Source organism: Bos indicus x Bos taurus, chromosome 28 (assembly GCF_003369695.1).
Source record: "Bos indicus x Bos taurus breed Angus x Brahman F1 hybrid chromosome 28, Bos_hybrid_MaternalHap_v2.0, whole genome shotgun sequence".
In the NCBI taxonomy this organism is placed as follows: domain Eukaryota; kingdom Metazoa; phylum Chordata; class Mammalia; order Artiodactyla; family Bovidae; genus Bos; species Bos indicus x Bos taurus.
The window spans coordinates 26,412,155-26,429,808 of NC_040103.1; the positions used below are offsets into that span (position 1 = coordinate 26,412,155).

Genomic DNA, 17,654 nt, shown 5'->3' on the forward strand with positions numbered 1-17,654 from the left:
TGAGCAAGGCCCGTAGCTTTATTTTTAACAGGGGCTTTTATACCCTAAGTTACACATAGAGGATAATAGGGGATGCAAAGTCGGCAGTTTTTGATCCTTATCAAAAACCAGGGTTTCTTTCCTGCAAATTTATCGTATACAAATGGTTTAGGTGATTTACATCATCTTCTGGCCAGAAGGCCTATTAACATTTTATGACTCTTGACAAAGACTTATCAACAAAGACTTATTTTCTCTAAGAGTAATTATTTTAAGGTTTGGCTCCATCTTCCGAAGATAAAATTGCATTCCTATAGGGCGGATGTGTAATGGGTTTACAACAAAGGAAAGAATTTATTACCTTAAGGGTCTAAAGTTACTAACACCAAGGCCACTACTTATTTTTTCTACATACCAACTGTATTAATTAATACACATTCAAGGATACAATTCAGGGGATGTGGAAACTTAGTAACACGCATTGGCTCATCAATGAAATCCTTTACTAGTTTATTCTGACAGTTTCTAACTCTCTGACAGGTTCTAAGCTATTTGAATATTTTAAGCTTCCCGTGCCTCTCGAGGCTGGGAGACTGTAAACAATCGTATGCATAGCTGTAGGAGTCCGGGTAAACTTGTGAGGCGAGTTAGAGAGCCATCTGAGGGGTTTGGATTTAAACACTCCTAATTGCCCAGGAACTTTATTAATTGGAGCTGTAAGTTAACTCTTTGACAGAGGAAACGAGATGGTGGTGGGGGACAGCCCCCAGTAAAGTCAGAGGTGAGAGCACAAAGCAATAAAGTAGGCAGACTCTGGTTTTTGGGGGGTAGATGCTCGAGAATATCCGGGGGGACTCCTGAGGCTCGATCCCGCCTTTGCGTATGCCGAGCCTCCTTCCTCATGACCTTTGTCACGAGTGGAATGCCTCACCGGCTCCCGGCACCTCAGACTCAATATGTTATTACATGTCATTCTACTCACTGGAAGCGTCTAGTAGCTAGCACCACGTCTACACCTCAGGTGTTAAAATGAAAGATCTGCACATTCGCAAACAAGTCAGAACTTAAAAGTGTACAGTAGTAATACCCTTAAGGTCCACAAGATGGCGCTGTTACTACATGAAAAGATTACCTGAGACCAGAACACCAAGGAAACTGGCTTTTTTTAAACTTTATAGGTTAAACCGTATGCCCGCAATGTGGGAGACGTGGGTTCAATCCCTAGGTCGGGAAGATCCCCTGGACAAGGAAATGGCAACCCATTCCAGTAGTCTTGCCTGGAGAATCCCATGGACGGAGGAGCCTGGTGGGCTACAGTCAATGGGGTCACAAAGAGTTGGACACGACTGAGCGACTTCACTATTTTGTATTAAAATATAGCTGATTAACAGTATTGTGATAGTTTCAGGTGGACACCAAACAGACTCAGCCATACGTATAAATTTATCCATTTTCCTCCAAACTGCCCTCCCACCCAGGCTGCCACCTAACACTGAGCAGAGTTCCCTATGCTACACAGTAGGACCTTTTTGGTTATCCATTTTAAATATAGCAGTGTGTACATGTCGATCTCAAACTCCCTATCTCCTGCCCTCATTCTTACTTTCTGGAGACCAGAAGTTTGTTCTAAGTCTGGGATACTGGCTAATCTTTTAAAATAAAATATCAACAAACGAATAAAACACCTCAAGTAAAAAAAAGGAGCGAATAAAAATCATTGATTCAAAGTTTGGAAAACACATTGAATGCTTTATTAAATGATAAACACATAGAGATCCTCAAAAACCACATTATCTAATACTACAAACCTACATAAGCTATTAAGAATGTAGAAGAAGAGAAAGAGAAAGAAACATTACTGGAAACAGAACATCTTTCAGGAAAAAACTACTGAAAACAGAAGAACTCTGAAAGCCTGAAGGTTTGGTACTTCTTAGAATTTAGCTGAGCCAAAAATAGCAAGGAGTATCCTGCAAGAAGCCTCAGAGACCATTCATTCATTTTTCATCAACAGATATGTATTGAGCACCACTGTTTTGTGCCAGATACAAGCAGTGAACAGATTTCAAGCTTTTTCAACTCCCGAAGAGTTCGGATTTCTGAACCATATCACTTAGCTTACAGGCCTCAGGCTATAGCCTGAAATCCACACATCTAGGTGAGGACCTGTGTAAAATGAATGTTTAGCGATTTTTCAAGTGTAGGTAGCTACCGTAGTGATTACTGTATCTTTTTTTAAAGCAATGAATGCATAATAACTTTCAGTCACTACTTTCCCCATCAATTATTATCAAAAGAGGGTGTCTTCCAATTATTTTGATATTTAAAAAGGGAAGACGTTCTTATTCTTTAGAAGGAACTACTAGTAAATAAGTTTGTTTCTCCTAGACACCATGTCTGCAGTTCAGGGAGCTGCCACTAGGTACACCATGATCCTCAGGATTTTCAGGGCAACTGATATGAGAAATCCAACCAATCACTCCACCGCTACTGGGGGAAAAAAAGCAACACTTTTCTGTTGAAACATTATGCATTCTATTTGGAACTCTTGCGCACTGTTGATAGGAATGTAAAATGGTACAGCCACTGTGGAAAACAGTATGGTGGCTCCTCAAAAAATTAAAAATAGAATTACCATATGATCCAGCCATTCCACTTCTGGGTATATACCCCGCACCCCCAGAATTGAAAGCAGGTCTTGAAGAGATCCCTACACCCCTGTTCGTGGCAGCATCATTCACAATAGCTAACACCCCGAAGCATCCAAGTGTCCTTCAAGGCAAGAATGGATAAGCAAAATGTGGTATGTACATACAACAGAATACCATTCAGCCTTAAAAGGGAAAGAAATGCTGACACAGGCCCCAACAGGGATAAGCCCTGAGGACATTATGCTAAGTGAAATAAGCCAGTCACAAAAAGACAAATTACTCTGTGATTCCACTCAAAGGAGGTATCTAGAGAAGTCGAACCCATAGAGATAGAGAGCCGAATGGTGGTTTCCAGGGTGTTGGGGATGGGGGAGAATGGAAAATTATTGTTTAATGGGTATACAGAATGTAAGTTTTGTGAGATGAAAAGAGTTCTGGAGATGTAGAGTGGTGACGGTTGCAAAACAAGATGAATGTACTTAATACCTCTGAACTGTATACTTCAAAGTAGTTAAGATAGTCGGTTTTATGTTATGTGTATTTTACAAATTAAAAAATTGGAAAAAAATATGCATTCTAATATTTCCAGTGTTTATGGCATTTAAATACTACCTAAAAATTCATGCTTTCTTTCTTTAATCCTAACTGGTTTCAACTATTACTTAGCTCAATGCTGGATTTAGTATCTTGTTATTCCCATTGTTAAGGCTTCTCAGAACTGTTCTCCACTTCTACTGTGTTTTGGGTTCTAAATTCCTGCTCTGGCATCAAGCTTTCAGCTCCCTGTTTACAGTTTCAGAGAAAGAAAGCCTGAAGGTTTGGTACTTCTTAGAAATTAGCTAATTTCTAAGAAGCTACATCCTACTAATTCCTAGTAAGATGACCTTGACAAGGCTGTAGGAAGCAGGGGAAAGACAAACCACAGCTTCCAAAGTCTGAAACATAGCCATCACTCTGACTGCCCACATTTATAATCATTTCATCAGTAAGACGAAAATGTTAATGCTATAGCTGTCCAGATTCTAAGGAGACCAGAAATTCTAACTCATAGCGTTCCATTAATCAAAAAGATTTAAAATAAAATTGCTTTAGAAATAGAAGAAATCAACCTATATCTCAATCAGGTTTCTAACTTCATTGATTAAACAGGAGTATTACAGTGAGCATAGGTCTCATTTCCAAACTGGTGAATTTTCTTGGGAATCAAGTCAATAGTCTGACAGGTCATTTACTAATGAACAGGCTACGACTATTAGGTAAGCTGTAACTACTAACATCATTAAGTACATATATAGGGAACATATTCTTAATTACATCCCATCCATGAATCTTAATAGTAACATTAAATGTGTCTTTATTGGGAGACTTATGAATGCCTCATGACTTATGATCTTTTCCCAACACTGGATCTGAAGTCTAGTGAACATGACTTGCTGTACTGCAAAATTGTGTAAGTGGTTTAAATTAGCATTTCCATTTTGATTCTTCATGTGTTTCTCTAAATAACTTCAGAAATCAAGTAGATACCAGACTTAGGAAGAAATACAAACTCATCCTGATTCCACCATCTTTTTATTTTTCTGTTTTGCAATAAAATTTGGGGGAAAAAAAGTGGTGACAGATTTTTCTTCTAAATTTATCAAGAGGAAGAGGCTAAAAAGAAAAGGGCAGCTTGCCTTATTTTTTTTTCTCTAACCTCTACAGTATTTTCGAAATATAAAATTCCTATCAGAAGAGCCCATGTATTAAGGAAATGCTCTACTCCCATAAAGGTGCTTTTGTAAAGGTACAGCAGATATCATTTCTAACAGTATTTTTATCCTATTAAGTACTCACTAAGGAACACCTGGTTTTAAGTTTTGACTTCAAAGTCAGTTCTGTGATTACAGGATATATCCTAAGTTGTTAGAAGTAAATGAGTTCCTCCTGTGTGCTGTTGATGGGGTTGTAAATTGGTCCTCCCTTATGGAAAACGCATGGCAGTGCCTCAAAACACACACAAGAAAACTATCACATATGATCCAGCAGTCGCACTTCTGGGTATCTGTCCAAAAGAAAGTAAATCAGAATCCTAAAGAGAGATCTTCACTGCGTTGCTCACTGCAGCATTATTCACAATAGCCAAGATATGGAAACAATCTAAGTGTCCATCAGTGGGTGAGTGGATAAAGAAGATGTGGTACACATGCACGCACACACGCAAATGGAATATTCAGCCTTTAAAAAAAAGGAAACCCTGCCATTTATGATAATACGGATGAATGTGGAAGATACTATGCTCAGTGAACTAAGTCAGAGAAAAACGAATACTACATAACCTCACTTGTATGTGGAATCTAAAAAAGTTGAGCTCATAGAAACAGAAAGTAGAATGATAGTTGCCAGGGCCGGGGGAGCTTGTAGGGCTGCCGTCTATGGGGTCGCACAGAGTCGGACACGACTGAAGCGACTTAGCAGCAGCAGAGGGGTAGGAGAAATGGGGGGAATGTTGATCTCCCCAGTCTGAAATGTACAGACTTTCAGTTATAAGCATGATAAGTTCAGGAGACCTAATGTATATATAGCATGGTTCTATGAATTCTGCTAAGATAGCAGATCTTACCAAACACACCCAAAATAAATGAGGTGGATGGAGAGGTTAATGAACATGATTAAGAGGATCATTTCACAACGTTTACACATACCAAACTTCGCACTGAACACCTTAAATACGATGACTATTCGACAATTATATCTTAAAAGAGCTGAAAAATAAATTTTTAAAAATGGGCTCCTGAAATTCTTTCAATGACAAGTAACAAAAGTCGACTGGAGAAGCTGACACAAAAGAAATGTGATTACCAAAGTTCACTTGTGTGCCCTTATTCATTTAAATTATAATTTCACAAAGGAAAACATGATTTACATCAACCAAAAAAAATTTTGCTCAACAAATTAAGTGTCCAGGGGAGACAGTTAACCCATTAAAATTTAAAAACAAACACGATTCAGTAATGCTCATTTGTTTTCCAATCACATACATTTTTACTCATAGCAGTTTCAAAAAACTCTTGTATTTGGTAATGTACACTGCCATATACCACACACAAAAAAAGTAGTAAAACTTAATTGACATAACTAATAAGCTCCTATTTTTTCCCTTCAGATGAGCTTTAAGATGACTAAATTTTGGAAATAGATAGCTTAACCATATCTGTGTTCTTTCTTATCTTTATAAAATCAAGCAAGAGTCTGCATATCAAGCTGTCAACCTTTCCTATGATTTGCAATGACTAAGAATTTTGACCATAGAACCTACACATAGAAAATGCACACTGACACCAAACTGCAATTTCAGAAAGATTTCAGAACCTCAGAAACCCATCGATGAGTATTCCAGGGTCTCAAGGCCACCAAGAATCCCCGAACTAGAGGAGTTTATAGCCTTCCCAAATGAAAAAAGTTCTTACTCATTTCTTTTGAATTCTAAGTTTAAAAAAAAATTAAGCAAACCTTTTGTTTTCCTGCCCCCCCCCACCTTTTTTTCTTTATAAATATCAAAGAGATATCAACTGTAGAAAATCTGGAAAATACCAAAAAACACAGAGGAAAACCCACCACCCATTCTCACTTGAGCCCGTGTGGCTCAGTGGTTAGCACGACAGGTTCTAACAGCTGGGTGTGCACCCTGCCACTGCTGCTTATGAATGCTGCTTGGTAACCCTGGACAACCAAGTTAATGAAAGAACCCAGCCTGGAGATTGGAATGTCGGCTAAAGGAGATAATCCACATAAGGGCTTTAGCGAGGTGCTAAATGTAATCTAAAACACCCACTAAGAGCAACAGTGCTCAGAGGGGAGGCAACTTGCTCAATATGACCAAGGTAGTTAGTGGCAAAACCAGGACTAAAACAAAGGTTTCTTACTCCCAGTTCAGTGATCTTTCTACACGAGAGCTCTGAAAGGCTTCAGACAGAACCAGTCGCTGTGGTTAACATCATCATCCTATTGTGGGGGTTTTTTGTGTGTTTTTTTTTGGTTATTGTATATTGAGATTTTATAAGCCAGGCATTATGAATGCACATTACATGCATATTTAATCATCACAACTTTTTTTTTAGTCAAATCCATCCAAAAAATTTTGTCTTTTTACTTTTTTGATTGACACATAATTGACTTAAAATATGTGAGTTTCAGGAGTACCACATGGTGATTTGATATTTATATACATTATAAAATCATCACCATAAGTCTAGTTGCCATCTGCCACCATACAAAGTGATTACAATATTATTGACTATATTTCCCATGCTGTACTACATCCTCATAACTTATTTTATAACTGGAAGATTGTACCTCAATCTCCCATAACTATTTCCCTCATCCCTGTTCAGGCAACCACGAGTTTGTTCTCTATTTATATGAGTCTGTTTCAAGTTTGTTTTATAACTTTACCTTTTTGACAAAATTGATAAATCAGAGATTATGGTCAGGATATCTGTTTTTAAAATTTAGCCATCTTAAAGCTCATCTGAGGGGGAAAAAAATAGGAGTTTATTCTTAGCTGCTGCTAAGTCACGTCAGTTGTGTCCAACTCTGTGCCACCCCATGGACTACAGCCTACCAGGCTCCTCCGTCCATGGGAGTTTCCAGGCAAGAGTACTGGAGTGGGTCGCCAGTGCCTTCTCCATTATTCTTAGTTACAACATGCCAATTAAGTTTTAATTGTTATCACTGTTCATCTATGTTCCCAGTTCTAACTTAGGTTTGGAAAACACAAAACTCCAACCAGTCTATATACATATAATGTTGGAGAAGAGGAACAGTATTTAAATTATTAATTTAGTGACATTCTTTAAAGTTTCATTTATAAAACTGTCTATAAAAACAAACAGAAAATTCAAAACAAAGCAAACCCTGTAAGGAAGTGAGTACCACTGACCCTTGGAACAACACTTTGGGTTTGAACCGTGTAGGTTCACTTATACGTGGATTTTTTCCAATAGTAAATACTACAGAACGACCTGATCTGTCAATTGAATCCCCAGATAGGGAGGAATACAGGGGGCCAACTGTAAATCATAAGCCAGCAGGGGCCTTAACCCCACATTGCTCAAGGGTCAACAATAATCTAAAAAGCATCCACTTGGGTGGCACATCTCCTCTAGAAATTTCAGGTATAGTAACAGTATCTTTAAAAAGTTAAGAATGGTACACAACTGCAGAAAATATCCTGTTCAGTTTCTAGAGCAACCACCCATTTGACTAGAAGCTTGGCTTTTTTAAAGGCAAAAAGTTCCGTATTTACATATTCACCCAACAGTCACCTGAAAACCATTACAGAGGCCTATATGGTTACAACTGGCATTTAACACAGAAGTTTAAGATATGGAATAAAAGATACCAAACTTCTAAAATTAGAACATCAACTCATGATACTTGAGCACTTTAAGGTTTTGATGTAGCTTGATTTTGATAAAGCTTTTTAATCTACCCAGTGTTTCACACGGAGAAGGCAATGGCACCCCACTCCAGTACTCTTGCCTGGAAAATCCCATGGATGGAGGAGCCTGGTGGGCTGCTGTCCGTGGGGTCGCTAAGAGTTGGATACGACTGAGCGACTTCACTTTCCCTTTTCACTTTCATGCATTGGAGAAGGAAATGGCAACCCACTCCAGTGTTCTTGCCTGGAGAATCCCAGGGACGGGGAGCCTGGTGGGCTGCCATCTACGGGGTCGCACAGAGTCGGACACGACTGAAGCGACTTGGCAGCAGCAATGTTTCACACCGTTATTCCTGATTACGTTCTGGATATTTAAATTTTCTGTTATCTCAGAAGTTTTAAGTCAGAATACACTTTGGGCTACAGATGTTTTTATATTTGATCCCAAAATAGGCCCAGAGCAAAGGGTATCCCTACAATTAAACATCCAGTGAGTGCCTCCTTCACTTGCACCCAGTGGGTCTGGAAATAACCCAAGGAGGGCATCCGGGTCACAGAGATTTCCAGAACTGGCTGGATCAATTATCTAATGACACATAATAAGAAATCACTTACTGTCCACATTTTTTTTTGGCCTCCCCATATAGCATGCAGAATCTTACTTCCCCAACTAGGGATTAAACCCATGCCCCCCAGAGTCTAAGCAAGAGTCTTAAGCACTGGACCACTCCAGAATTCCCAAATCCTACCTACATTGAAAGGTCCTGATGTGGAGTAGAATACAAGCCTTTGGGCATTTTTTCCTTGTAGAGCTGAGTTGTGTTAAAGGCACATTCCCTCATTATCATCCCTCAAACTGCAGGGCACATTAGGGATAAAGTCTATGTGTACCCACATAGAAATGTATTTACATAAACTTAATCATACTGAATTGTTTTTTCCCCCCAAAAATCACACTCTTCTGTAAACAATGGAATTAATCAGATCTTTTATTTAGGCTAGAATCCAAAATAAGTTATGTGTACCACACCCATGTTTTGTATAGACTAAACTTCCTTAAAAACAAAACAAAAACGACTCTTTCCTGCCTCTAAGGCAGGAGTCTTCAGTTCACTGAGGTCTCGACCACTGGTGAAATCCACTGTCATTGCCAGAACTTGTGCTTTTAAGCCAGCCCAGGATAGTACAACGGGGCTTCCCTGCTGGCTCAGAGGTAAAGAATCCCCAGCATTGCAGGAGACCGCTTGCAATGCAGGAGATCAGGTTCAATCCCTGGGTGGGGAAGATGCCCTGCAGAAGGAAATAGCAAACCACTCCAGTATTCTTGCCTGGGAAATCCCATGGACAGGGGAGCCTGGTGGGTTGCAAGAGTCAGACATGACCTAGCAACTACACCACCACCACCAGGATGGTACAAAGGCAGACTCTTCACTTGAGTAATCCCAGATTATAGATACAACCAGTCCTGTGTAAGACATTAAGGAGTTGCAGGGTCACCAGAGTGAAGATGTTTTACACAACATCAAAAAGTAACCTCAGCTTCCTATTTTGGGGTAACTTGTAGCAGCAACAAGATTAGGCACCATAACTGCTATGATTTTTCTGGTCCTTGGCTAGAATACTGTCCAATAACTTACAGCTATGGGCTACATGTTTCTGTCCCTCCAAAACTCGTATGTTGGAATCTTAACCCTCAAGAGTGAGGGTACAGTAGGTGTGACCTTTTGGAAATGCTTAAGACATAAGGGTGGAATCCTCATGAATCGGATCAGTGCCTTATCAAAGAGGCTCCAGGGAGATGCCCAGGTCCTTCCACCACACAAACAGCTAGAACTCTGACCAGAAAAGGGCCCTTGCCCAGACATGCTGGCACCCTGATCTCAGCCTTCTAGCCTTCAGAACTGCAAGCAACAAATTTCTGCTCTTTATAAGCTACCCAGTCTAGGTATTTTGTTACAGCAACCCAAACAGGCTAAGATACTATGAACACACACACACACACACATACATACACACACACACCCACCCACCCAGCTAGATGTCAAGAAAATGGTTTCCTTCCTTACTACATCTGTATGTCAAGGTATCAATAAACTTAGGGTCATCATTTTATACCTGTTGATTATTCAAAATGGTCTTTAATGTAACTGCAAAGTACTTCGATTACTAATTATACAAGACAATTCAAGCCAACCAAATGATGCCAAGTCAACCAAACGACGCCAATTCAAGAGGAAAGAAGGATTCTGCAGTTCATATCAACTCCCAGGAAATCAGAGGTAACAAATTAAAAGGTTCTGAATAAGTACAGCTTTGAGAATGCCACCGGAGAACACATGCCAATTAGAGGTCTCTCCTGTAACGATACCGCATAATTGGCCTCGGGCTGTTTGCTCCACTGCCTCCAGTCAGAGCCCAGCTCAGGCAGGTTACTCAGAAGCAACACACAGATTAGATTTTCTGCCAGAGTCCAAGTGTCAGGACAGAACTGTAGCAATTTCCTGGTAGAAGTACAATGAATTTATCTATTTCTGATAGTCTAGCATAGAAAAAAAGTAAGACTCAGCACACATAAGGATGAGATTTCATCTTTATTATTCTAGACAAACACTGGAATGTGATATCACAGGTATTATGTATTAACATCTAAAAGATTTGCACTCACTGTGGGTCAAGCTTCCTGGCTGAATGAAAAACAAAAACCTCAAAGGTATAAAAAAGAATCAGACATTTGTCCTTGTGTCAGTTCCTAAATATGTATAAACTTTTCCTACTGGGAGGGAGCATAAAACAAGAAATGGCTTTAAAAAAAAACTATTTAAATTTGCACAAATAATACATGTTCTTTGCAAAAAGATTAGGAAAGATAAAAAGGCAAAAATGAAAATAAAAACTAAAAGAATTACCAGCAATTCTGGTGGTTTTTTTTTTTTAACCCAGGCAGCTTTAATACATTTGTTTCTGTTCCTCTACTCCTTCTCCAAATTATAGCTGCTTCTTCTAACCAAAAAATCTGAATTGAAGACAGTCTCCTTTTTAGTCAATGCACCTTTAACTTGTAGAACAATGAGGCATTTTAAGCACTTGTTAAGACATATAAGAAAATCCACATGTCAAACTGAGCTGAGCAAAGAGACTATGGTCAGAGAATGAAGTCTTACCTTATCTGCATAAATTGGAATATCATGAAATGGAGAGATATATTGTCCTTTTTCATTTTCTGCAAAATCAATTAGAAAATATTACTCTTATTTGTTAATTACATTTCCAGATGCATGAAGTACACGTTTTTCAAGACTTTTTTTAAGAGAACGTTTAGATTTACAACAAAGTTGAGAAAAAGGTATAGAGATATCCCACATACCCTCTCCTCCCCATATCAACACCACTCGCCAGATTTTATTCCCACCCCAGAGAAACTGGTTTTATACTTGACTGCTCCAAGACCAGGTTAGGTTTTCATTCTACTTGTTCCTTAGGAGTCTAGAAGATACTAACCTCTGGTGAGGGTGGGGACTGCTTTACAAACCTGTGTACCCCAGAGCCTGTCTGCAGTGTCTGGTGTACAAAAGGCAAGCAAGCTGTTTGACCTTACATCAGTTAACAGAGCTAAGGACATAACCTGGGTAAACCGTGTTGCTTTAAGTGGTGTTTCCAGGGAGACAGAGCCATCTGAGATCATAATTTTTCTTAAGGATAATCTAGTTGTAACTCACTTTAACAGGCAATTTCTGTATTCTAGAGAACTAGCTACCATATCCAAAAACTACTTCTAAAACTTCCTCACTATTCTTTAGGAAACTTAAGGCTTAGTCTACATTGCATTCCTTCATGATTAAAAATCAAGGTGGAATAGGAAAAATTGAGCAGTGACCATCCCCATGACCCTTCAGAGTCAACAGTGATTTGTGGTCCAACCCACCATCAGTTTTTAAAAGATTGGCAGATTAACATTATAGAGGTAAAAGCTTCTCTTATTAAAGAAGGATGCTAAGAAGTCTATAATCTTTTTAAATTAAAATTATATAGTACTCACTGCTGCTGCTGCTAAGTCTCTTCAGTCATGTCTGACTCTGCGAGACCCCATAGATGGCAGCCCACGAGGCTACCCCGTCCCTGGGATTCTCCAGGCAAGAACACTGGAGTGGGTTGCCATTTCCTTCTCCAATGCATCACTACCTATGCATAATCTGAGTAAAAATTGTTTTTCTTTTGTAAATATAACTTGAAAACGATTACCGTAATCATCCCCAAACCTTCCAACTAGAGTCACTTCTCTAAGTCCCTCCCTACAGAGAAATTGTGGAGCCAACACTAACTCCAGAAAAACTGCTCAGTGAATTATTTGTCAAAGGTTTCTGCACTGCCTTCGTTGCTGAATCCTGAAATTCATAAAATGGGTGGGGGAGGTCCCACACCTTTTTTCGATTTTAAATGGCAGTCTAAACTTCAACTAGTTGTGTAACTTTACTGCTCACTTTCTTTTTCCTCTAACACCAGGCTACTTTAGGCTAGGAGCTTTGTTCTTTCAGTATTAACCATGTATACTCTCTTCCCGTCTCTTTACTGCTCTTCATACCCAGAACTCATAGAACTCACGGCACCTGCCCATTTCCTTTGGAACAAAATAGTGAAGCAGTTAAAACAGAAACTCCTCCGTTATCTCTAATAATCTTGGCAGGGTGGAAGGGGGGGGGGGTGGTAAGAAGATAAAGATAAACAAAAGATAGCTTTCCCCCACCTAGGAGGCTAAAGGAAAGCAGAGCCTACAGCCTTTAAGTGCAGACTTTGGGTGGGTACCCCTTACACGCGATCCCACGGCCCAGGGGCCAAAACTTGGCACTTTCTTACTCATGCTTGCCCGACTGACGTCACCTGTTTGACGGGAGGGGAACAGCTTTCTGTTTCATAAGGCATCTTTCCAGCATCAGGGCTATGGGAAACCAAGCGTCAGGGAGACAGAAGCGCCACTGGGACCTCAGAGGGACCGGTCCAGTACTCTACTGACCGCTCCTGATCCGGGCCTCAGTTTCCCCGTCTGTAGGACGTGGGCCTGGACTTGACCCCTCCAGGTCCCCACAATCTGAGCTACAGTGGAGGAATTAAGGTCTTAGGATGTCTCCACCATCACCTCCTCTCCCCCACCCCGTTCTTCCGAATTGAATAATCCTCTTACGGGCATTAGCTTAGCCCAAGACACCTTATTTAGGGTGGCTCAGTGATTTCCTTTTCCCATCAGACACTGCCTGAGCCGGACACCTGCGAAATTAGCCTAGCGCAGGTTCAGGTCCAATCGGGCGTGTGAAAGGGGAACGCCTATCCACGCCTATCCGACGCGCGAGCGGGACGTGTGAAATGCGAGCCAGGCCCTCCCAGACCCGCCGCCCAGGTCCCCGGGACAGGAGGAGGAGGCCGGCCGGCGCCCGGGACAGCGAGCCGAGCGCGGGCCGCAACTGCTGGAGCCGGAGCCGAAGCGAGGCCCGGGAATGAATGGGCGGGCTGGCAGGGAGGGGCCGTGGGCCTCCGACACTCACTGAGGAAGACTCGGTACTCGAGGGTGAAGGGCGCCGCGCGCTCCTCGCTGCTGAAGCCGCTCATCGTGCCGGGGAACAGCCGCCGCCGCCGCCGCCGCCGCCGCTATTGCTACAGAGCCACACGCCTGCACGCGGCGCCGACTGACAAGAAATGAGCTCCGCGCCTGCGCACTGCAGAGACTGGCACGGCTAGCAGGGCGGGGAGCCGCCTTTAACGCCGCGGGCGCGCTCGAGCCCACCCCGTGCGCAGGCGCACTTCGTAAGGCGAGTCCCGGCGCCCTAGCTCCACCCCCTCGGGCCGCGCCTCCGCTGACCAGCGCTCAGCTCGCAGGCTGGGCCACGTGGCTGGCGGCCGGCTTTGGCCGTGATCCTTCTGACCTGGCGGGCTTTGTGCATCTGACCCAGAAGGGTAACCAGTTCTCAGCTTGGACCACCTAAGAATTGACTGTCGACATCTCGCGCACACTGGGAGCTCACCTTTGACTCACACAGCCTTCTCCGCAGGATAATTCCTTATCTCAAAAGAAGTTTAATAGGAGTCAGCTGCTTTACCTGACGATCTGTGCCAGTTTTCTGATCCGTTTAAGCAAAGTTAAGGCATATTACTGACACCAAGCTGTAATGGCTCCCAGCTAGGTAGGAGCTCCATCACTTTCTAGCGTGTGACATCGAGCAAATTGCTGTTAACCTCTCAGTTTCTCACCTGGGAAATGGAGCTGGTCAGAGTAAAGATTTCAGAGGTTGCAGGGATGATGAACCGAGCTGATGGACGTGAAGATCCGTCCATCAAGGGAGGAACATCCCTAGATGTCCAGTGATTAAGACTGCCCTTCTACTGAAAGGGGCGCGGATTCGATCCCACGTGCCACGTGGTGTGGCCAAAAAAATTGCAAATGAGGAAAAGAAAGGAAGAGCTGGCTTGTAAGCACTCAGGAAGTGTAACTTTTTATTCCCACCCTTATCTGCAGAGGATTAAGTCTGCACCCTCTGCTTGGGCAACACTTCCCACTCCCTTAGGACTTCAAATGGAAGCATTGGAAAAGTCCAGGCCTGAACTCAGAGTCCCTTGAGGACATTTCTCTCAGGCACAAGCTCTTTGAAGCTTATTTTTATACCACTGTTTCATGGTGTTAGGCCAGCCCCCAAAAGCTGAAGTCTGATTGACGTTATGGGCAGATAATTTACATCACTTACATCCCCAGTTCTGTATGTTGGGTTTTTCATGTAAATTTCAAAATCCTCAAACTAAGCTTTCACTTTCCTGCATTGGAGAAGGAAATGGCAACCCACTCCAGTGTTCTTGCCTGGAGAATCCCAGGGACGGGGAAGCCTGGTGGCCTGCCATCTATGGGGTCACACAGAGTCGGACACGACTGACGAGACTTAGCAGCAGCAGCAAGCAATAATTCACTAATTTGATTACAAAGTTATTTCAGAGAATGCCTAGTTTTATTTAAAATTTTTGATGGGTTGGGCCTCTTTAAATAATCTTGATTTTCTAGGCCATAAAAGATAATGTGCCTCAAAGATATTTTGATATAAACTCTTTTTCCCCCAAAAAACAATGTCTAATATGTAAAATGAGATGTTCCCTGTATTAAATGAAAACCTAGCAAGTTAATTTTCCAGGTACTGGGAGTATCCTTCCCTTGTCTCCATCCAAACTCTCATTAATCTTCAGAAAGCCATGACTCAGCGACCTTTTAAACACTACACCACACAGCTTTACCGTAATTGGAACACAAGGGCAGGAAAAAGAAAGTAGTAGGGCAGTAGTTCAATCAGTAATGCAACACGTTACTGAAAGCTAAAGGTATCTCTGCCCAGTGAACACTAAGTAGGCTCGCCTTCAGAAAGTTTCTTAAAAGGGTGTGGAAATTGAACTGCGGTGTCAGTTTTCTACCTGTAAGCAGGTGGAGCTAGTTTTCTTAGAAAAACCCCAGAATCTCATGTGTAACTGACGTGTGAACAGATAGAAATGATGCAATAGTGTGCCACATGCACTTTCCCTTTTGCTTCCTGCTACTAAGAGCAAGAAAATAAAGTCTTGCTGACCTCTGGACTTGCACACTAGCTCTTGTTTCATTGAATGTCCTGGGAGAGCCAATCAGTACTCAACCCCAGTAAAAAGCCAAATCCTGCCTTTGCTCGGGCACAAGTCAGTGCTGTATAACTTGCTCTTGCAGGCAGGTGCGGTGAGCCCACAGGCCCTTTGGACCTTGTTCTCTTTCTCATATCTCTCTGGAGCCGAGTACAGTACCTGGCCTAGAGTAGGTGTTTAATGACTCCTTGCCAGAACAATTGGTAGAGGAGTTGATGAAAAGGAGAGCAAAAATACCTTCTTAAGTATAATAGTTTGACAAAGGATGAACCCAGCTGTTCTCAAATGTTGTCTCTCTTACTCTGTAACTGGATCCAATGGTGCTTTTTAGTCCATATCCTGCACCTCCAACTTCCTGATGCCCTCTCTCTTCCTTGGCTTTATGACTGCATTTTCTTCTGACATCCCTCCTGCTTCTCTGGCCACTCCTTTCTCATTCTCCCCTTTAGCCATCTCTTCATCTGGATCATCACTATTTTTCTAACTTCTCATGTTCTTTCTCTCTAGAGATGCCCTCTCCCTAGGTTATCTCATGTATATGTTTGGTGTTAACTACCACCTATAGGTCCTATAGCAGGAAAACTTTCAAATTTATAACTACGTTTTCTTTAACACTCGTGACTGTTGTCGCTGCTAGGGGGTAGGGTTGTAGTGCTTCAAAAGACATGGTTGTGGGCCCCACAGAACTTATAGTCTGAAGGGAAGACAGACTTCAACAAATACGTGCAATAAGTTTGGATAAGTAGAGGGTGTTCCCTGGTGACCTAGTGGTTGGAATTCCAGGCTTTCACTGCCATGGCCCAGGTTCAATCTGTGGTCGGGGAACTTATTAATAGATCCCACAAGCTGTGGGGGCAAGGCCAAAAAAGAAAAAAGGTTTGGATAAGCAGAGTGATAAAGGAAGTACAAGGATTTGCATTATAGGAGCAGGGAAACTTTTCAAAGAAATGATCCTTAATCCATGACCTAAAAGATAAGAGGTGGTTAATAAAGCAAAAAGGAGAAGATAGAAGCCAGGAAGAGTGTATTAAGAGGTGAAACCAGAGAAGAGGTCAAAGTTAAGTGACAGAGGGCCTTGGGAGGCATGATACAAGGATTGGACTTTTTCTGAAGGACCAATGAAAAACCTGTAAGTGTTTTTAGCAGGAAAGTGACATGATCAGAATTGCCTTTAAAAGTAGCTCTGGGGACTTCCCTAGTGGTCCAGTGGTTAAGAATTCCCCTTGCAATGCAGGGGATTCTGGTTCCATCCCTGGTTGGGGAACTAAGATCCTACATGCTGTGGAGCAACTAAGCCCAAGCACCACAACTACAGTCTGTGCGCCTCAGTGAAAGATCTATATGACACAGCAAAGATCCCGCATGCCACAACTAAGACCCAGAGCAGCCAAATAAGTAAATAAAACACACACACAAAAGTTTGTAAGTGGCTCTGTTAGGAGCCTGAAGCCTGGATTCAAGTTTAGCAAGAACAGGCAGAGAGAACCATGAGAAGTCTGTTGCAGTGACCCAGGTAATAGGTGGTGGTACCCTGGACTTGGGTGGCAAAAGAGATGAGTAATTACAGAGCTGTGTTCAACGTAGATTCAGTGGAAGTGATCACTGGCTGGACAGAGTGGAAGATGAGCAAGATGGATTTGAGGACGATTTCTAGGTTTCTGGCTGCAACAGCTGGTTGAATGGTGTGTCATTTACTGAGATAGTTTGGTTAGGATGGAGGGTAAGAAAAATGATGACTTTAGTTTTGAATATTATAGGAAACACTGCTAGTTTCTGCCCAATAACCATATCACCTTCTCTTTTCTAAAAGAATCCTAAGTTTGTTCAGGAATCTATTCCTCTATGCATACCTTTGCTTCAGGGCAGCCAGCCCCTCCACTGTCTTCAAGAAATGCATTTTATTTTTATGTTTTTTTTAATTGAAGCATAGTAGATTTGCAACATAGTATTAGTTTCAGGTGTACAGC

At 41.8% G+C, this 17,654-nt stretch overlaps 1 protein-coding gene across 1 annotated transcript in view; it reads right to left on the reverse strand.

Moving 5' to 3' along the window:
• Positions 1-13,755, reverse strand: part of PPA1 (pyrophosphatase (inorganic) 1) — a 38,335-nt gene extending 24,580 nt beyond the window's left edge. Inside the window, exons 1-2 of the mRNA XM_027530666.1 lie at positions 13,587-13,755; positions 11,214-11,272 (exon numbers count right to left, since the gene is read on the reverse strand). Of these exons, the coding sequence (XP_027386467.1) occupies positions 11,214-11,272; positions 13,587-13,650 (123 nt within the window). The 5' untranslated portion in view covers positions 13,651-13,755. The remainder of the gene's footprint in view (positions 1-11,213; positions 11,273-13,586) is intronic.
• Positions 13,756-17,654: the final 3,899 nt, after the last annotated feature.